This window comes from Erythrolamprus reginae, chromosome 12 (genome assembly GCF_031021105.1).
Source record: "Erythrolamprus reginae isolate rEryReg1 chromosome 12, rEryReg1.hap1, whole genome shotgun sequence".
In the NCBI taxonomy this organism is placed as follows: domain Eukaryota; kingdom Metazoa; phylum Chordata; class Lepidosauria; order Squamata; family Dipsadidae; genus Erythrolamprus; species Erythrolamprus reginae.
The window spans coordinates 9,485,764-9,508,403 of record NC_091961.1 but is presented as its reverse complement, the minus strand read 5'-3'; the positions used below and the strand labels follow the sequence as shown (position 1 = coordinate 9,508,403).

Sequence of the window (22,640 nt, the reverse complement as noted above, 5' to 3'; positions counted from 1 at the left end):
AATTACATTCTTAAAATTAAAATGACGCTAGTAATAATAATAATAATAATAATAATAATAATAATAATAATAATAATAATTTATTAGATTTGTATGCTGACCCTCTGCGAAGACTCGGGGCGGCTCACAACAACGATAAAAACAATATTATAATGGCACAAATCTAATATTAAAAAACTAAAAACCCTATCATAATTAAAAACCAAACAGCACATACATACCAAACATAAATTATAATGAGCCTCGGGGAAAGATGTCTCAAATCCCCCATGCCTGGCGGTATAGGTGGGTCTTAAATAGTTTACCGAAGACAAGGAGGGTGGGAGCAGTTCTAATCTCCGGGGGGAATTGATTCCAGAGGGCTAGTAATCAATAATTTAACCAAAGTATGTAGGATCATAGGCCTTAAACTAAAATTACTCAGATCAAACTATAGCAACATATTCCATATTACCAACAAGCAATGAATACAAAATCCCATACTATAAAGTAAGACAACACCTTAACTATTCTGCTTTTAAGTAATATTTAGGTTAGCTATCCATTAAGAAATCCTAATTTCATTATCTTATAAGAAAAGGAAAAAATGGTGAATTCAGTTCATGAAGAATGGATTCTATCACACAGATAAAGAACTGAAAGCAATAATAGCCAAATCTACCTAGGCTTAGCCACAAATGCAAAATCTATAGCCAAATACATTTGGCCAACTTACTTTGAAATCTTTAATCTATAAACTCCAGGTATGGTGAAAATAAACCATATTAATTAAATACATAACTCTTTCATTAGTGGTGGACTTCTTTTTATAAGGGCATTTAAGAACCTGTGCAAAGTGTCACCTGGACTTTATAAACTGTTGGAAATTAGAACAAAGGGATATACAGTCAACAACAGCAACCAACCAAAGTAAAATTGACAGTTTGCCAATATATGTTAACATATATTATATGTTAACATATAACAGGAGAAAGCATGACAATATTTGATAATAAATCTGCAATAAAATGCTCAAAATAAATTTTGCATTATCACTGAAATCCAGTAACTATATTTCCTATATTGAACATGGACTCCCTGAATCTGTTAAAAATAACAACATCTGTAAAAGAGGCAAATATTAAAAGTCAGCTACCCTGAGTACTGAAGATAAATTATCAGCCAGAGGCTTAGGGCCTGGCTGAGCTTTTTATAGACCAAACAGCTGTCCTTAGAATTCACTGGGACATCAAAATCCTTGAACACCATTTATATCAGAAATCTTTCTTCTTACTAGATTACAATGTGGCAAAGACAAGAAGGAGCTGTTTAGTGCTGAATCCTTGCCAAGTCTTCATTCCCAAAGGATTTCTGTTTAAGTCAGTTTAGTGAATATATTTCAGTATGTGGAGAAGTGTTGACAGATACTTTTTCCACTTAGAAAACAAAATAACATGGAAATAACTCCAGCTGTTTTATAACAAACATGGTCACTCGTTGAAAGGTATAGCAAGAACGGGGGAGTTTATGGCCTTTCAGATAATACTGGACTTACCACCTAGTTAACAACTTTCACCAACATGGGCAGTGGATTATATCAAGCCTTCATGATAGAACTTGCTAGGAAACAGGTTACACAATATTATCAGTGTTGTGTGCAGAGGACAGTTAGGCCTTGTACCCGCCCCATATTCCTTGGGCGGGAAAATACTGCAAGGCGATTGGTTGGCTCAGCCTGGCAGCCCGGGTTATATATAGCTGCCAGGCACGGCCATGTTGTTGTTGTCTTGTTCCTTTGCTGTGAACCGTTACCTTCTGTTCTAATAAAAAGAACCGTTACTTACGCAGAGAGTCTGCAGTTGATTTTTGTAAGGATTTAACAATCGGGATTATTAAATTAGAAGGCTGTCTTATCTTACCCAACGGGTGAGCTTCAAAATTTTTAGCAAAAGGTTCTCTGCCCGGGGTTGATTGGAGGGTGTGGCCATGGTGGGCGTGGCCATGGTGGGCGTGGCTGTGGAGACTTTGCTTGAGCATCCAGAAAGGAAAAAACAGCCTCTCCAGGCTCCGAGGCCCTTTGAAGGCCAAAAATGGCCCCATTTCCAGCCTTCCTGAACTTCTGGGTAGGGCCAGTTTTTGCTCTCCCAAGCCTCTGCATGCACCTTGCACTTATCTTCATCCAAACTGGGCCACATGGGGACTCCTGGAAGGGGAATGGAGGGTGAGGCCAGCCAGGAGTGGTTATTTGGGGGTTCTCCAAACTACACAGAATCATAATTAGAGGTTCTCCTGAACCTCTGCAAATCCCCAGCAGCCCACCCCTGCCCTACCCTCTGTCTTATATACCAGCAGGGGTGGGCAGCAGGCAGGACGGGGTGGAACGCAGTTCCACCAGCGGAAATATATTTATTTATTTATGCCGCCCCTCTCCGAGGACTCGGGGTGACTCACAACATAAATGAAGCTGTGTGCCCAGCTCCAGCTGACCATCCCACCAGCCCGTCTTCCTCCTCCTCCTCAGAAAGTGGCAGGGAGACCAGCACCGGCAGGAGTTGCAGGGGGCCCATTTCCTCCATCTTTTCTCAACAGCTGATTGGCACCCGTTTGCCTAGCTACCCAGCCCGAGGCAGGGGGTGACCCAGGAAGGAGAGTGCCGGAAACGCGAAGCAAATTGTCACCCCACAGAGCGACACTGGTGAGGTTGTAAGTCAAGGACTTAACAGTTCACTTGAACAATGATGATCATTCAAGACAGTCCCACCTGGTCACATGGCCGCCAAGCCACTCCTACCCAGTCACACAACCATCAAGCCACACCCACAAAATAAGCCACACCCACAGTGTGGCAGTAAAAAATTTATTGTATACCAGAGTATTAGGATTAACAATCTGGACTTCTTTCTAGTACTTTTCTCTGTCTCCTGCATTTAAATCATGCTTCTGTTTTGTAACCATTTCTTCATAATTTCTCCAAGGTCCTCTCCAAGGCCCGATCTCTACAAGTAGCAATGTGAAAGAGATGGCTTGAAATCTAGAAAGACTTCTATTGAGAAAGAAGTATTAGGGGTGATATGATAGCAGTCTCCCAATATCTATGGGGTAGTTATAAAAAAGAGGGAATCAAGCTGTTTTCCAAAGTATCTGAAGGCAGGGTGAGAAGCAAAGGATGGAAATTAATCAAGGAGAGATCCAACCTACATAGGACAAGAAATTTCTTGACAGAACAATTAATCAGTAGAACGACTTGTCTCCAGATGTTCTAGATATTCCAGCACTGGAGATTTTAAAAAGAGATTTGACAACCGTTTATTGAAATGGCACCAAGCAGAAGTCTTCAAGCTTGGCAAATTTAAGACTTGTGGACTTCAACTTCCAGAATTCTCATGGCTGGCTGGAGAATTCTGGGAGTTGAAATCCACAAGTCTTAAAGTCGCCAAGTTTGGGGACCCCTAATATTGAGTTTCCTGCCTGTCTGGGGTTGGACTAGAAGACCTCCAAGGCCCCTTCTAACTTTGTTATTCTGTTTTTCTGACTTAGCTTCAACAGGCATTACTTAATAAACTTGTTGGGAAAGGTTCTAACACTAAACTATGAATTGGAAAATGAAGCTGGACATAAAAGAACATGGTGTCACCAAACACCTTATAAAACTTTCTCCAGCAATGTAGTTCACATAAGTTAAATTTAAACTGCCCTGATTTCTTATGATCTTAGCCAACGAACATGCTTAATCAGAGATTGTGGAAACCAAATATATCTAGTGGCCATAAGGTTAGTAAAGGTTATTGCACCATGGATTCATTTCACTTTGTGAAGTCAGGAAGCATTGACTTTTTAATGCCTAATTACCGCTTTGAAGTTGACACTCGATCACCGACTGATCTCTTGGGCCAGATCCAACTGTTTGAAGAGTATAATTTTTCAGAGGTCAGAATGCCTGTGTATTGGCTCATTACAATAGGGATAAAGGGCTTCGGTTCTGGAAGACCAAATAGCTGGCAAGGTGTCATTGTATTAAAGAAGTCAGGCCATCTGTTGGCCCATTAACAGGGAAAATGAACATGATATTGTGTTTCCTCAAAGCAGATTCTGCCAACTCATAGAAGTCCCACTAGGATACACCCCAAATGATTGGTGTCATTTGTTCTACATTGTGTTTTTAAAATTCACATTCGTCTGCTGTTTCTGACCAAGGATTTTCTGCTATCTGAAGGGCAGAATTAGTTCAACACTCCCCCTTCCTGAGTTTACAAATGCTCGAGGGTCAGGTTACACAATCCACAGCAATCAAATTATAAACGGTCTTAGAATTATTTCACATCTAACTACGGATTGTGGGGGCAGAGCCCGAACCGGTAGCAATTGTTGGTTATGACCTATAAAGCCCTTCATGGCACCGGACCAGATTATCTCAGGGACCGCCTTCTGCTGCACGAATCCCAGCGACCAGTTAGGTCCCACAGAGTGGGCCTTCTCCGGGTCCCGTCAACTAAACAAGAGCCTTATCTGTGGTGGCCCCGGCCCTCTGGAACCAACTCCCCCCAGAGATTAGAATTTCCCCCACCCTCCTTGCCTTTCGTAAAGCTTCTTAAAACCCACCTCTGCCGCCAGGCATGGGGGAACTGAGATACTCTTTCCCCCTAGGCCTTTACAATTTTATGCATGGTATGTCTGTATGTATGTTTGGTTTTATAATAAGGGTTTTTAACTGTTTTAATATTGGATCGTTATATGCTGTATTTATTACTGTTGTTAGCCGCCCCGAGTCTACGGAGAGGGGCGGCATACAAATCCAATAAGTAAGTAAGTAAGTAAGTAAGTAAGTAAGTAAGTAAGTAAGTACGTACGTACGTACGTACGTACGTCCGTACGTAAGTAAGTAAGTAAGTAAGTAAATAAATAAATAAATAAATAAATAAATTGGTGATGTCATGATGACATCACTGAACCAGATTGATCAGTGCTGGTCCATGGGTGCTGCCTTCTTTTTAAAAGAATTTTTTTGAATTTATTTTTTTTTTAAATAAATTTCTTCTGCACATGTGCAGAAACCAAGTTTCTGGCACTGTGTCACCATGTGTCACCATTTTTTTTCAGCAGTGTTTTTTTTTTTAAAAAAAATTGGGGTTGCAACTCACATGCACATGTGCACAAAACATGCTAATGCCCACAAGATGCAGCCGCATGGTGCAGGAGGAAGTGAACCGGCAGTGACATACGTTTGGAACTCACCCCTGGGGCAGAAGCAATTAATACAGTGTTCCCTTGATTTTCGCGGGGGATTCGTTCCGAGACCGCCTGCGAAAGTCGAATTTCCACGAAGTAGAGATGCGGAAGTAAATACACTATTTTTGGCTATGAACAGTATCCCAAGCCTTCCCTTAACACTTTAAACCCCTAAATTTACGATTTCCCATTCCCTTAGCAACCATTTAGATTATTACTCACCATGTTTACTTATTAAAGTTTATTTAAAAAATGTTTTTTAAAGGCAGAAGGAAGTTTGGCAATGACATATGACGTCATCGGGCGGGAAAAACCATGGTATAGGGGGGAAAACCGTGAAGTATTTTTTAATTAATATTTTTGAAAAACCGTGGTATAGACGTTCCACAAAGTTCGAACCCGCGAAAATCGAGGGAACACTGTATTCTAAAATGTTCCCTCTAGGAAAAGCCAATGTAGTAAGAGGGTTGGCCTAGATCAGTGTTTCCCAACCTTGGCTACTTGAAGATATCTGGACTTCAACTCCCAGAATTCCCCAGCCAGCGAATGCTGGCTGGGGAATTCTGGGAGTTGAAGTCCAGATATTTTCAAGTGGCCAAGGTTGGGAAACACTGGCCTAGATGACCTGAAAGATCCCTTCCAAACTATGTTAATATGTTAAATTAGCAAGCTACCATCCCCTCCCTTAATAACAGTGCCATCATACTTTGATGTGCGCAAAACACAAGGGTCCCCAAATTTAGCAATGATGTACGCATAGCACAGGGTCCCCAAATTTAGCAACTTTGGGGCAACGGCTCTGCTGGCTGGAGAATTCTGGGAGCTGAAGTCCACAAGTCTTAAAATTGCCAAATTTGAAGATCTTTGCCATAGCATATAAAAGATGCCACTTTGAAGAATGCTGCAATAACCTTGTTTTATAAGATGCAAATTATCCAAAGTGCACTCTTTCTTTTTTAAAGATGTAATCAAAATGTTTGATACAGCTGTCAGCTTCGTCTTTGCGTACATCAAGGTAGGATGGCACTGTTATTAAGGGAAGGGATGGCAGCTCGCTAATTTTGCATTAAAAACAAGCTGAAAGCATTTTTTTTCCCTGATCGAAGTTATTTTACCTCTAGCTATCTTCCCTACACACCCACCCACCCACCATTGCTAGAGAATCTGAAAGACTGCCTTGGCTCTGTGCCATTTTGCATTCCACCTTATAATTACTTCAACAAGAGAATGCCTTCCTCTTCTTTTTCTTTCAGTGTTGGAGTTAGAAGCTGTCCTTGAGCACGCAACGCAAAAACTCAGGCAGAAACTAAGATAATATAACAATATTTTAAAAGGGTACGGGGGGAGAATAAATCCAGCATAGAGAAGACCATACTTTGCTTAGGTCAAGTTCCAAGTTTTGCTCTTACCATTCAGGCTAAAATAATTCCAGATTGCATGGCTAATAAACATCTGATATCTTGGCGTTGACCCTGATGAGTTCATGTGATGTCTTAGTTAAATATTAAACTATCTCACTTGCACCCAGAGGTCGTATAACTTCAAAGTGTCAGCTATATTCCTCTTTTTCCCTTCATTTTCTACCTTTCTATGTTTCTCCCTATCCTTTCTCCCCTTCTTTCTGTCCTTCTATATTTTTCTCTCTTTTATTTCTCCTTCTCACATGCTTACTATTTTTTTTCATATATATTTGATAATATATTATTACTCTATGTTATACAGTGATACCTTGTCTTACGAACTTAATTGGTTGCAGGACGAGGTTCGTAAGGTGAAAAGTTTGTAAGATGAAGCAATGTTTCCCATAGGAATCAATGGGAAAGCGATTAATGCGTGCAAGACCAAAATTCACCCCTTTTGCCAGCCGAAGTGCCCGTTTTCATGCTGGTGGGATTCCCCTGTGGCTCCCCTCCATGGGAAACCCCACCTCCGGACTTCTGCATTTTTGCAATGCTGCAGGGAAATCCCAGCAGGGGAATCCCAGCATCGCAAAAACGGGCACTTCGCTGGCAATGGAAGTCCGGAAGTGGGGTTTCCCATGGAGGGGAGCCTCAGGGGAATCCCACCAGCATGAAAACAGGCACTTCGGCTGGCAACGGAAGGTCCGGAGGTGGGGTTTCCCAATGAGGGGAGCCTTCACCTGGCAACAGATGTCCAGAGGCAGGGCATCCCAGCAGCGGCGGTGGGTTCATAAGGTGAAAAAAGTTCAGAAGAAGAGGCAAAAAAATCTTAAACCTGGGGTTCATATCTTGAAATGTTCATATGACGAGGAGTTCGTAAGACGAGGTATCACTGTATTATGTAATATATCTTTCTTGTTATGCTTGTTTCCCCCTTTTAATGTTAATATTTAATAAATATTTTTTTTTAAAAAAAATTAAACTATTTTCTATTGTGGCAGCTCCCAACTTTTTGGTCAGCAGGGACCAGTTCCATGGAAAGAGTTTTTTTCTGCAGAATAGGAGTGTGTGTTTTTTGGATGCTGCCTGTATCCCACAGATGGGTTTTAACTTTGTGCCGCCTAGTTTCTGGCATGCCATGGCTCGGTGTCAGCCCATGGTTCTATTGCATTTCTACTTTCTAATACGGCGTCTCTGGCTTCTCTTTCTATGATATATCCACCCATACTTGTCACATTGGCCATTGAGTACACAATTTAATGTAAACCTATAATTGTAGATGACCAGGCTGTGCCCAAGAGATCTATGTCCAGCCCACCTTGAATGCCTTCATTTACACTCATTTCTCTTGACCGTTAGTAGGTCAGATGCACTAAATCTATAAACTCACCTGAGTTGCTTGAATCTCCTAATTTTCCCAGAGCTTAACAAAAATATGCTTTGGAATTAGTCCTCCTCTTTGTGACAAATGGCTTGATTAATTAATATTTATTTGATGATTTATTTAGTTATTTGGTTTGTGAAGCATGGGTAAGAAAACAATTGTAAGTATGAACATAACCAAGGATGGGCTACTGACCAGACAGGGAGAGAACACAGTGGGGTAGCGAAAATGGAGCTCTACCCCACAACAACCAATTTGCACTGAAAGATGTTGAAAGAAAATGCAGGGCGTCCTGCATAAGCCATGCCCACAGTGTGGTAGTAAAAATTTTGGTAGCTCTTCACTGAACATAACGTATAAACATATAAGTATAAACAGGTGAAGTATATGCATAAGAAATGAGTATGAATAATGGAAACAGTAGGACAGGACGGTAGGCATGCTGGTGCGCTTATGCATAAAATTCTAATATGATTAGTGGATTAACACATTGTTTTGCCTTTACAAACATTAAATCATGGATTAACTGAACACTTTGGGCTCACACATCATACTAAGGCACACAAAAAACTTACCAAGCCTAAATACAGCCAGTAGGATTTTGACCAGTTTAAGCATATCATTAAACCATGAATGGTCATGCTGAACCATCCCTGTTGTGACTGCTATTTTACAAAACTATTTTTCTGTTCTAGTCTTGTTTTAATAGAGTTATTAAAGAGAGTGTCTGAATGCTTTTGCACAGAGGCTTCTCTGTGGCGGCCCCGACCCTCTGGAACCAGCTCTCCCCGGAGATTAGGATTGCTCCCACCCTCCTTGCCTTTCGTAAACTCCTTAAAATGCACCTCTGCCATCAGGCATGGGGGAACTGAGACATCTCCCCCAGGCTTATATAGTTTTATGTATGGTATGCTTGTGTTGTATGTTTTTAAAATAATGGGTTTTTAGATATTTTTTAAATATTACATTTGTTCATTGTACACTGTTTTACTATTTACTATTTACTAATATTTACTATTGTTGTGAGCCGTCCCGAGTCTGCGGAGAGGGGCGGCATACAAATCTAAATAATAATAATAATAATAATAATAATAATAATAATAATAATAATAATAATAATAATAATAATAATAATAATAATAATAATAATAATAATAATAATAAAAATAATAATAATAAAAATAATAATAATAATAATAATAAAAATAATAATAATAATAATAATAATAATAATAATTTATTATTTTTTATTTATTGGATTTGTATGCCGCCCCTCTTAATAATAATAATAATAATAATAATAATAATAATAATAATAATAATAATAATAATAATAATAATAATAATAAAGTTGGGTAAGAAACCTGGAACAGGTCAAGATTCCAACTAACCATGCTGCAGGTTCGTTTCCTATATGCGTAGTGCAAAAAAGCCGAACATAAAAATAAAAATAAAACAAAATGGTGATGCAAGTGCAATGCCAGAAACTCTTCTTCTGCACAGGGGTAGAAGAAGAAAAAAATTAAAATTATTTTTTTTAAAAAAACATTAAAGATGGCAGCGCCCATGACCAATCTGGTTCGGTGACATCACCATGACATCACCAGTGGGTTGCTACCAGTTTGGGATAACTGGTGCGAATCGAGAGGAACACACCCCTGGGACAGGTCACCACACTTCAAAAAAGACATTGAAACTCTGGAGAAGGTGCAGAAAAGAGCAACGAAAGTGATCAGGGGTCTAGAAACCAAGACTTACGAAGAGAGACTGCGGGAACTGGGCATGGATAGCCGAGAGAAAAGGAGGGCCAGAGCGGACATGATAGCAGTCTACAAGTATACAAGGGGTTGCCACAGAGAGGAGGGGATCACTTTATTCTCCAGGGCACCAGAGGAACAACAGCTGGAAGCTGACCAAGGAGAGATTCAACCTGGAAATAAGGAAGAACTTCCTGATGGTCAGAACGATCAACCAGTGGAACAACCTACCAGCGGACGTTGTGAACTCCAATATTCTGGACATTTTAAAGAGGAGATTGGATGGCAATTTGGCTGGGATGCTATAGGTTTCCTGCTTAGGCAGGGGGTTGGACTTGATGACCTGCAGGGTCCCTTCCAACTCTAACAATAGATAGATAGATAGATAGATAGATAGATAGATAGATAGATAGATAGATAGATAGATAGATAGATAGATAGATAGATAGATAGATAGATAGATAGATAAATAAGCCGTGGGATTGGGGAAAAACGATAAAAACTTATTCTGATGCAAAATGTAACATCCAGTGGATGACGCCAAGACAGCAGGTTATCAGTTCCCCAAACTATCTCCATTGACTTCCCATCTGTTTCTGGAGCCTGTCAAGAATGATAATTCTACTCTTTAAATCCTTAATTCAGCCACCTGAGCTTTTCCAGACGTTACTGGATAGCAACTCCTTAAATTCCACTGTCACTTACCACGTTCTTGAAATATTACCTCTTGGCCCATTACTTACGCAAAGCAATCCAGCATTTTAAGACCTAGATGAAATTAATTCACTCCTTTTCTGTTTATTTTGGCAAGCTACCAACAACTAATTTTCATGAGTTTCATAGAAAGAAACTGATTAAGGAGTCCGGTTTTGTACAGCATAGAATGGAAAGAGGAAAATGTGTTTGAGTAACTGCAGATGTTCCTTAGAGTCTTTTCCAAAGCAGATTGCAATTAGGAATGATTATTAAATTCCATTAGCAGCTTTCTAAAGTGTCCTATACACTCATTTAAACAAAGCAAAGTGGCTTTCGGAATGTCATCATATAATGCTGAATTTTACCATTAATGCTGCAACTGAATAGTCAATTAACCTGCATGGGGTGGGGGATCCCCTTTTAAAAGCTGCATTATAGAAGGCCTCTTAACTTTGTATTTAGTTCAATTATTATAAGTGTTAACCATTTTTCTTGAAGAAACCACCTTCAATGATTTCAGACCATCTGACCTATCTAAAACCTGGTCATTCTGGTTTTCCCCACTACATTTTTATTCACTCGAAACTAATAAAAAGTCTTAACACTTCAGCTACTAATTTCAGTATCAGCCCTGTGCAGTAATGGGCAGCCAAATTTTTTACTGCCACTATGGGTGTGGCTTATTTTATGTGTGTGGCTTGCCAGCCATGTGACTGGGTAGGAGTGGCTTGCATCTAAAAACCCCAACATTAAAACCATACAACACAATCATACCATGTGTAAACTATATAAGTCTGGGGGTATCTCAATTCCCCCATGCCTGATGACAGAGATGGGTTTTGAGGAGCTTACGAAAGGCAAGGAGGGCGGGGGCGGTTCTAATCTCTGGAAGGAGTTGATTCCAGAGGGCTGGGGCCGCCACAGAGAAGACTCTTTGCCTGGGGCCCGCCAACCGACACTGTTTAGTCGACGGGACCCAGAGAAGGCCAACGCTGTGGGACCTTATTGGTTGCTGGGATTCGTGCGGAAGAAGACGGTTCTGGAGGTTGTTTTATTATATATATATTAATTTTATTTACGGTCAAAGACCATCAATATAATATTAATAATAAATAAAAGGAAAAAGAACAGGAAACAGGACTTGTTTGTTGTGAGCCGCCCCGAGTCCACGTAGAGGGGCAGCATACATATCCAGTAAGTAAGTAAGTAAGTAAGTAAGTAAGTAAGTAAGTAAGTAAGTAAGTAAGTAAGTAAGTAAGTAAGTAAGTAAGTAAACAAACAAACAAATAAAATATTGTCCATACGACACAATATTATGTTGGTTTGCTCATAAATAATTCCCATATGGCCAAGTCTTTATTAGCATGTAGCTCATTTTAGTATTGTTCCCTAAGATTTCTATAGGATGCTTTGACTATCTGAAATAGAATGATGTTTGCTTTGTAATATCAGTACTTGTAGTCTACAATGAACATCAGTCAGGCATGAGAGGCTCTACAAGCCAAAGTTTGCCATGAGGATGGTTTCCATTTCACTTGGATTAAGCTTAATTGGGTGCAACAAAGATATAATAATTATCGACACTTAGTTCCCTGATCCTAGGTAATCTCATTAAATAAGGTTATGTGTGCTTTGCTTTTATGCATGGGCCACTGTATGAACACATTGGTACTGCGTCTAAACAAATAAAAAGAGTAAAACTGAATAAAATTCAGACTGAATTCTATGGATTTTAGTATGTCAACCTCTTCTGGGACTTAAAACATTTAGCTGGACTTTTTCCTACATTTTGTTTTTCAATTCCAATAGAAGAGAATACCTGTAGCTCATCGTTGAATGATAGCATCCTAAGCTTGTTTTCTGGCAGATGTTTCATTGCCCAGCTAAATAACATCCTCCCTCTACACTACATGACTAGATAAGACACAATTCACACTGATGATGTTACACAGTCAGGTAATTAAATGTTTGCAACCAAACAACCTATTGGACCGCCTTCTGCCACACGAATCTCAGCGGCCAATTAGGTCCCACAGAGTTGGCCTTCTCCAGGTCCCGTCGACTAAACAATGCCGTCTGGCAGGACCTAGGGGTAGAGCCTTCTCTGTGGCAGCCCCGGCCCTCTGGAATCATCTCCCCCCGGAGATTCAAATTGCCCTCACCCTCCTTGCCTTCCACAAGATGTTAAAGACCCATCTATGCCGCCAGACATATGGGGACTAATCCTCCCCCCCATCTTTCTGACTCATTTGAGCATTTGAAAATGGTGTGATTGTGTAGAATTTAATGATTTTTAGTAATAATCGCTTTTTAAATTAGTTTTAATATTGGATTTGTATCATATTGTATTTTGTTGCTGTTGTGAGCCGCTCTGAGTCTTCAGAGAGGAGCGGCATACAAATCTAATAAATTATTATTATTATTATTATTATTATTATTATTATTATTATTATTATTATTATTATTATGTCAATACAACACAGCAAATTAGATCACTATGCTGGATTTCGTATTTCATCACCAGTCAGGCGCTTCCCAAGCACCTAGGACTGCATGATGTAGCAGCGAATTATGTTTGCCGATCCCAGTAAAGTGGCCTTTTGCAATTGACAGGTGGAGATTTTGTCAATTCCGATGGTTTTCAAATGTCCGCTGAGATCCTTTGGCACTGCGCCCAGCGTGCCAAGTACCACTGGGACCACTTTCACTGGCTTATGCCAGAGTCGTTGCAGCTCGATTTTTAGATCGTTGTATTTCACTAATTTCTCTAGCTGCTTCTCCATAATTCTGCTGTCCCCTGGGATTGCGATGTCGATGATCCATACTTTCTTTTTCTCCACAATCAGGATGTCTGGTGTGTTGTTGTTGTTGTTGTTATTGTTATTATTATTATTATTATTATTATTATTATTATTATTATTATTATTGGTTTTCGGTCACAATTCAAAGTGTTGGTAATGACCTTTAAAACCCTACATGGCATTGGGCCAGAATACATTCGAAACCGCCTTTTACCGCACGAGTTGGCCTTCTCCGGGTCCCATCGACCAAACAAGGCGGGGCCCAGGGGAAGAGCCTTCTCTGTGGCGGCCCCGGCCCTCTGGAATCAACTCCCCCCAGAGATTAGAACGGCCCGCACCCTCCTTGTCTTTCGCCAATTACTCAAGACCCACCTTTATCACCAGGCATGGGGGACTTAAGATATTCCTTCCCCCTAGGCCATTACAAGTTATGCATGGTATGTTTGTGTGTATGTTTGGTTTTATAATAAGGGTTTTTAGTTGTTTTATTAATTGGATTGTTACATGCTGTTTTTTATCATTGTTGTTAGCCGCCCCGAGTCTGCGGAGAGGGGCGGCATACAAATCCAATAAATAATAAAATAATAATAATATTATAAACGCAGAGGGCACCAAGGGCATCACATATATTTTCTTTTCCAGAGATTACCTCAATTACGATGATTCATTATTAAAAACGTATTTTGGGGGGGGGGGGTGATTCGCCTCCTTTGATTTCTTACCCCTGGATCCTCTGAAGTTTCTTTTTTATAAACCCACTAAAATTATTATTTTTTCTCCTTTTCAGGTTCTTTCTTTCCTGATAGACCACCCCCTGAGGTACTTTTTAAAATTGCCTTTTGGCTTGGGTATCTAAACAGCTGCATCAACCCCATCATTTACCCTTGTTCGAGTCAAGAGTTTAAAAAAGCATTCCAGAATATCCTAAGAGCCCAGTGTCTCCACAGGAGGTATGCCGCCAACAAATACTCCCTGAGCTGGACCCTCAATCACCCAAGCCACCGTGTTCCCGAAGCCCCCAAAGATATTGTCCGCATACCCGTTGGCTCTGGAGAACACTTCTACAAGATTTCCAAATCGGATGGCGTGTGTGAATGGAAACTTTTTTCGGCCATGCAGAGCATGTCAACCAAAAGCAATGCTCAGAAAGAGAGGTCCAGCTGTTCTTCGGCCAAAGTGAAGAGCAAAGGTTTCCTGAGGGAGTGCTGCTGTGCAAACACATCAGAAGAAGACCCAAAGGAGCATCCAATACCCACCATTAAAATACATACTGTCTCCATCAGTGAAAATGGAGAAGAGGTTTAAGGGCCTCGCATCATTTTGATGGGGAGTTCTGCAGTTTTACGGTGTATTTTCATGGTTTTCTGCACTGGCGGCTTGATCTGCATTTTCAATGGGTCACAACAGGAGGGCAAATAAAGGTTGGATCAGGTCAACCTCTGTAGAGATGGAAACCATGAGAAGACTTCCATCCATGCTGTCCCATTGGATTATGTGGGAAGTGGAGCAGGGGGGGGTGTCCCTGTGGGGCTGGACGCCTTCGAATTACTCAGATTTGATTTCTTATTCGTTTAAAAGTTTTGTTGTATCCTGTTATATTAATTCAAGTTATCTAGCCTTTCTTTTTTTGTAATGATCAGTGGCGTGAAAACATTCTTGTAATATATCCTACAATAGAGAACCATTAATATATGTTCCAGCTTTCGTTGCAAGTGCTTTTCTTTAGCGGTCAGCTTTTTTTAAATTGTGGAATAACTTTGCATTGTGAAGATAAATTTGACAAGGCTGCAGTGTAAGCTAATAGAGACATTTGAGAGGGAGGGAGATGACATGAAGGTTCTTTAACTTGACCCTAATGGAATGATTTTGGTCCTGTGAAATTGTCAGTACCATAAAGGCTCAATTGATGCGATGGGAGCTTATATCTAAGGCATGACTCCAATTTTTACTTTTTAAAGTTTGAATGTAGCTATCTTTCCCCAACAGGCTAGCTAGACTGCTGAGTTGTATTGAGTTTAATGCCAATTTAATTTATGCTTTCCCATCAAGAATGCTGAGAACTATAATGTATTTTGAGTGTTCGAAATTGTCTTTTTCTACCTTAGACTCAATAGGGAAAAGAGGATTGCTATTAAATTAGTTAACATTTGTAGTATAGCTCGGGCACAGAGCTTTCTTTCAATTGACTTTAGGTACCATAAATTAAATTGCTTTTCTTGAGATTACCAAACCATAAATCAATCCTCTATAAATTGGATGAAATCCTTCATGTCAGTTACTTATTTTCTATGAGATATTTTCCTCATGAGTATGCTATTAAAAAAGGAGTGGAAATACTTTCATGTTAATCCAGATTATTTGAATTTGGTTTATAGTTTTAAAGCACCCAGAAAATCATGGCAATGCAAAGTTAAGAATGTTTTCAATTTATGAATGGACCCCAGTACAATAAAGCCTCATTGTCTCCTATTAGTTTCAGCATTGAAAAACTATCCTCATTCATCAAGAGTTGTATAGAATATTCCTCGACACTCAGATTAATGAGAAATTCTCAATTTATGTGAAACTCTTGACAGGCTGGTCTCCTGGAAAATCAAGTGATGAGTGAACAGGTAATGGGACCATGACAAACTAAAACAGAGTGGATTGGATCTGGGCAAATTTAGTAAAAGACTACATTCAGATACTACATTATTATTATTATTATTATTATTATTATTATTATTATTATTATTATTATTATTTAGATTTGTATGTCGCCCCTCTCCACAGACTCAGGGCGGCTCACAACACAATAAAACAGTTCATGACAAATCTAATAATTATAATTTAAAATATTTTAAAAAAACCATTACTAAGCAAACATACATACAAACATACCATGCATAAATTGTATATGCCCGGGCGAGATGTCTCAGTTCCCCCATGCCTGACGACAAAGGTGGGTTTTAAGGAGCTTACGAAAGGCAAGGAGAGTAGGGGCAGTTCTAATCTCTGGGGGGAGCTGGTTCCAGAGAGTCGGGGCCGCCTCAGAGAAGGCTCTTCCCCTGGGGCCCGCCAACCGACATTGTTTCGTTGACGGGACCCGGAGAAGGCCCACTCTGTGGGACCTAATCGGTCGCTGGGATTCATGCGGCAGAAGGGGGTCTCGGAGATATTCTGGTTCGATGCCATGAAGGGCTTTAAAGGTCATAACCAACACTTTGAATTGTGACCGGAAATTGATCGGCAACCAATGCATACTGCGGAGTGTTGGTGTAACATGAGCATATTTAGGGAAGCCCATGACTGCTCTCACAGCTGCATTCTGCATGATTAAGGCTTGAGGTTTTGGCTTCAATTTAAGATGATGCTTATAAAGATGTATGTGCCTAGTCATTTAAATTCATTAAAAGAGGGAATATAGTTTAAACATTATTAACTTGGGAGCCACAGATTTTGATGGGAACAAACCACAAATAACATGGCAATTCTTATTAGCTGTCGAGTCTCCTGTTAAAAGCTTCCAATGATGGAGCATCTACAACTTCTGAAGGCATCCAATTCCACTAGTTAATTGTTCCCACAGTTAGGAAGTTTCTCCTTTGTTCTAGGTTGGTTCTCCCCTTGATTAGGATATTTCTGGATTCTTAGAACTTTAGGACAATAGAAAAAGTGACGCAGGATTGGGAAATTCAGTCAAAATTAATCTGAATCCAGCCAAGCTATTTTTAATGAAAACATTTACACTGCCAGGATCATTCAAGGAAAAATAAAGCATAGATAAATTGTTATCTATGTACATGCAAGACTGATGCTATTGTGTCTTATTATTTGGGATTGCTAAATCATTATCTTTTTTCTTGTGACATCACTTTATTAGCGATTAACGTTAGTCCAAGATCCAAGGAAGTCAAAGAATATTTCTCATTTCTCAGCAATTTCCTATTGCTTATACTGTCAAAGGATTACACAGAAGGAATTACACCAAATATTCATAAGTGTAATTGAATTTAGCCTGCTGTCCCTTCTGTTACAGCCTCGTGCTCCAATTGTGCTGTAGGTTAGGCACCCACTCTCAAGAGGAGATGAAATGGTACAATTTTTTAAAAGGAGACATCTTGTCCACCAGAAGTATCAAATAGAAAGGAAGTTCATGTCTTAAGTGTCTCTCAGGAAGTAGCTATTGTAGAAATTTCCCAGGACCAAACTGGAATTGAATGAATGGTAACGTTCACATGGGAAATTTACTCATGGAATGTTACATTCCTTTTTAAAAAAATTATTAATTTTTTTTCATTTAATTTTCCTGCATGGTTATTCTGTTTATACTGATGTCCTGCAAGCTAAGCAGAAAATGGATCCGCTTAGAAAGTGGATTAAAAATTGCTTAAAATCCTAGATATTTCCATTTTATTTTCTCTCCCCCCCCCCACTCAGGTCATTACAGAATCACCTGGTGCTACTATTTTCATGCTGGGGAGATTTAGTATAGAATCTTCTTACACATCTTTCTTGCTTGCCTGCAGCGCGAATTTGTTAGCAGGTGGGATGGAAATGCTTGTAGACTTTATAAGACAGAAGAGCAAAATGTTGACTGGCTGTAGCATTGTGCCTGACCTCTGTTTGCAAACATTTAGAAAAAAAGGAGTCACTGCGGATTTTACTCCACTAATCCCTGCTAACTATAGGGGCTGGTGCTCATTCCATTTCAAGGACATTGAGCTAGCATTGTCAAAAGACATTTCTGCGGTCATGTGGCCAGTGTGAAGTCATGGAGCATTGTTGCCTTGCGATCCAAGTGGTACCTATTTATGTACTTGCATTTGCATGTTTTGGAACTGCTAGGTTGGCAGGAGCTGAGGTGGAGATAGCGACTCACCCCGTCATGTGATGCTTGAGTCTCAACCCTAGGCTGCCAGCTGTCCAGACGATAAGCCCAGCATCTTAACAGATAAACTAAAATGCTGTCCAGTATTATGCTCTGGCCTACCTGGATCAGAACAAAGGGAGAACCCATGCGCAGAGATTCCAAATCAAACACATTTATATTTAAAACAGGGTTTATACAAGCAAGGTCTGGCGTTTTTATCCCTATTGGCAGCTCTACCAGTTAAATTGGCTAAGACAGTGATGGTGAACCTATGGCACGGGTGCCACAGGTGTCACATGGAGTCATATCTGCTGGCACATGAGCCTTTGCTAATCTCAGCTCAAACATGCATGTGTGTGCCAGCCAGCTAATTTTTGGCTCACAAAGAGGCTCTGGGAGAGCATTTTTGGCTTCCAGAGAACCTCTGGAGGGATGGGGGAGGGCATTTTTACCCTCCCCTGGTTCAAGGGAAGTCTTTGGAGCCCGGGGAGGGTGAAACATGAGCCTACTGGGCCCACCAGAAGTTGGGAAACAGGCCTCCAGAGGGCCTCCGGAGTGCAGGGGAAGCTATTTTCGCCCTCCCTAAGGAGTGAATTATGGGTGTGAGCACTGGTGCATGCGCGATAGCATGCACACATGCTCTTTCGGCACCCAAGGGGGAAAAGGTTCACCATCACTGGTCTTAGAGATAAAGAGCAGGCTGCAGCCAAGGTTCGAAGCTAATTAAAACATTCCACAGTGAGATAATGTCCTTCGATCACACACTTACAGATCCCCAGGTTTTCCTTAGACTTCTGCATCTCTGCTTGATGGATTTAAAAGACGAATAGCAGTTTGTCAGCGAAGCATTTCTGGAACCCCGAATATGAGACATCCACCATTAGAAACGTTGGAATGCTACACCTCTTTACCCAGAAATCCTCCCTTATATACTGTCTGGGTGTGGACAACTGTTTCCTAGAGATATATTGTCTAGGCTTTCTTTCATAGACTCACCTACTGGAACTTTTCCCACAAAGATATTCCTGCCTGCTTCGTATCCTTCTGACCCGGGCATCTAATAGGGGCTCCTGATCCCCAATGTCTTCCTTCTCCTCTGACTCAGACATTACCATCATTGGAGTTTCTACTGTCTCTGGAGGTTCCTCGGGTTTCTCAGTTTCCAATTCTCCCTCACTCTCTGACTCAGTTTTCAAGAACACTGGCCTCGGGTACCAAGACAGACCTGGTTCATCCTCCTTAGAATCTCTGACTAACTGAACTTGTTAGTTTACCACTCACCACATCTGGAATCTAAATTGGGAACCAGAGTCAACCATTAATTGTTTTTAAAATGTCCTGTGACTGTGTATATATAACAGTGCATTGGAAATAGAAATGGATCTCTACTCTACTCAAAATGCTGGAATTGTATTTTTTCCCCTGGTTGGCATTTTTATGATGGAAACTACTATGTTGTGGGCACAGTAAAAAAAAATTGTGAGAAACTTCAGTGCATGGCTAAGAACTATTTATTTTGGAGGAGTCATGATAAAATGATAGAGTGCTTTTTTCATGGAGAAATTCCTTGCTTTAAGCCTCATACTGTATGGAAGGTTGGAACTTGGACTGGTTGAGTTAATGCTATGCTAGATGGACCAATGATTTGGTGCAGTATATACTTATTTCATATACTGTACCATTATCCGAAGATGGAATACATTACTATACTTAATAGGTATCTTGTAATCAGTGAAGGGCTTCCAAAATTTTTACTACCACACTGTGGGTGTGGCTTATGGAGGATGCCCTGTATTTTCTTTCAACATCTTCCAGTGCAAATTGGGTGCTCTGGGGTGGAGCTCCATTTTATTTATTTATTTATTCATTTGTCCAATACACAAATACATAGGAAGAAAAATAGACATGTGATAATATAAAAGAGGGTGAAAGTGAACTTAGAGAAGAGGATATATGAAAGGAAGAGAATATATAAGATAGGTGAAAGAAAGGAAAGACAATTGGACAGGGGACGAAAGGCACAACAGTGCACTTATGCAAGCCCCTTACTGGCCTCTTAGGAACCTAGAGAGGTCAATTGTGGAGAGTCTAAGGGAGAAGTGTTGGGGGTTAGGGGTTGACACAATTGAGTCCGGTAATGAGTTCCACGCTTTGTTAACTCGATTGTTGAAATCATATATTTTACAGTCAAGTTTGGAGCGGTTCGAATTAAGTTTGAATCTGTTGCGTGCTCTTGTGTTATTGCGATTGAAGCTGAAGTAGTCATTGACCGGTAGGACATTGCAGCATATGATCTTATGGGCAATACTCAAATCATGTTTTAGGCGCCGTAGTTCTAGGCTTTCTAGGCCCAGGATTGTTAGTCTATTTTCGTAGGAAATACCCCTTGTGTTCCCCCCCCTGTCCAGGCAGTATCCCACCCCTGCTTGTAATAATCCTTTACCATGAAGTCATTCTGATAGGGTTCAAGGGGATCTGAAGATCAAATAACCAGAAGACAATGAGAAGATATATCTTGCTACCACATCTATGTGGGAAAAATTCTAGATGATGATGAGCTAATGTGATTTTTTTCAGTATATCTGTATAGTTCAGTGGTAGGTTGCTGCTACTTTGGACCGGTTCTATGGAACCAGTAGCAAAAAGGTCCTGCCACTTGCCAAACCAGTGTGCAAAATGTGCGCTTCTGGCATGATGCAAACCAGCAGGCAAGGTAAATAGCGTCCACCCCTGGTATAGCTGTCTACTGATCATCCAGATTTTTGCAACATAGTTATCTTATGCCTAACATATGTGATTCCCTAAGTCAGTGAAGGGCTACCAAAATTTTTAATATCACACTGTGGGCATGGCTTATTTTGTGGGGGTGGCTTGACAGTCATGTGACCAGGTGGGAGTGGCTTGACGATCATGTGACTTGACCAAGGATTTTCCAAGAACCTCAAAACAATCCCCATATCAATGGACTCAAAAAAAGCAGGTCATCAAATTCACCCACGTCCTAGAAGTGAGCAGCTATAGAACAGTGAAATGACAGAAGCATCTCACTTAGAATTTTGGAAGAACATTTTGAGCATTGTCATAAAGGGGCCTTCGTGGTTAAAATGGCCACTCACAAAATCATCACTTACTCAAAGGCAACAATCTAAAGTGTCCCTTGCTACTTTCACAGCCTAAGTGAATGTCCAAGAATGCTCCATTCCACGTGTCTTAACCCTCCTTCCTGCCGACTACCAAACAAAATCAAGGTTTCTGGCAAAACATTAGGTTTCAAGCATCATTCATTTTATTTTCTAGAGCAGGGATCCCCAAACTTGGCAACTTTAAGACTTGTGAATTTCAACTCCCAGAAATCTCCCGCCAGCTATGAAGACCTTATTCTAGACCACGCTACAGCCATTCGGAAAGGAGGGGGAGGCAGAAACCCAGATCACATAGAATTAATTCCAGATCTTATCTCCCTATATTTTTCCTAGACACTTTTGTTTGTAGCAGAATCGCCGGCTTTGGGGTTTTAAAACGCTTTCGGGAAAAACTCAGAGGTTGCCCAAAGGGAATGCCCTGCATTTTCTTTCAACATCTTTTGGTGCAAATTGTGTGCTCGGGGGTGGAGCTCCATTTCCACTACCCCACTGTATTCTCCCCCCCACCTCCAGGCAGCAGCCCACCCCTGTCCTTAATTCACATCAGATTAAATCAGGGGTGAAAAACCCATATCTCCAAATGTTACTGGATGACAATTCTTTGGGACTATTGTTGAAAGATACACGTGCAAGGATACATTACAGAATCAAAAGAAATCACCTACCCCCAAAAAATTCTCAAAACTTTGGGAATCCACAAAAAGAAGGAAAAAAGTAGACTTTTTTTTTTTGACAGCATAACTGTAGTGAACAGAGAGGCAGCTTCTAGCATAATGCATGCCTGAAACGTTGCATGAAAAAGGGATTAAAATCCCACCTTTGTTATCTCCAGATTGGTCTGGAAACTTTTCTATATATATATAAAGGAGCTCATTTGTCTGGAACCCACACCACATTTCAGATATAAATACATTACTAAACGTCCAGAGATACTTTACGAGAAGAGCCCTCCGTTCCTCCACACGCAACAGAATAGCCTACGCAACCAGTCTCGAAATCCTGGGCTTAGAAAGCTTAGAACTACATCGCCTTCAACACGACTTAAGCACAGCCCATCAAATCATCTGTTACAACGTCCTTCCTGTCAATGACTACTTCACCTTCAACCACAACAACACACAAGCACACAACAGATACAAACTCAAAGTAAACCGCTCCGAACTTGACTGTAGGAAATACAACTTTAGTAAATGAGTAGTTGATGCGTGCAACTCACTACCTGACTCACAAAACCCCCAAAACTTAGACTGTCCACTCTTGACCTCTCCTGATTCCTATGAGGTGTGCATAAGTGCACCAGTGTGCCTACCGTCCCCTGTCCTAAGGTTTCTCTATTATTAGTATCCATATCATGTATATAAACATTGCTATATATTTGTAGGTTACCGTATGTACTTGACAA

General features: G+C 40.4%; 1 protein-coding gene across 2 annotated transcripts in view; it reads left to right on the top strand.

Annotated features, from left to right (window-relative positions):
* ADRA1A (adrenoceptor alpha 1A) overlaps positions 1–15,713 on the top strand; it is a 57,739-nt gene extending 42,026 nt beyond the window's left edge. For both annotated transcript variants that reach the window (XM_070765070.1, XM_070765071.1), the window contains exon 3: positions 14,031–15,713. In XM_070765070.1, the coding sequence (XP_070621171.1) occupies positions 14,031–14,548 (518 nt within the window). In that variant the 3' untranslated portion in view covers positions 14,549–15,713. The remainder of the gene's footprint in view (positions 1–14,030) is intronic.
* Positions 15,714–22,640: the final 6,927 nt, after the last annotated feature.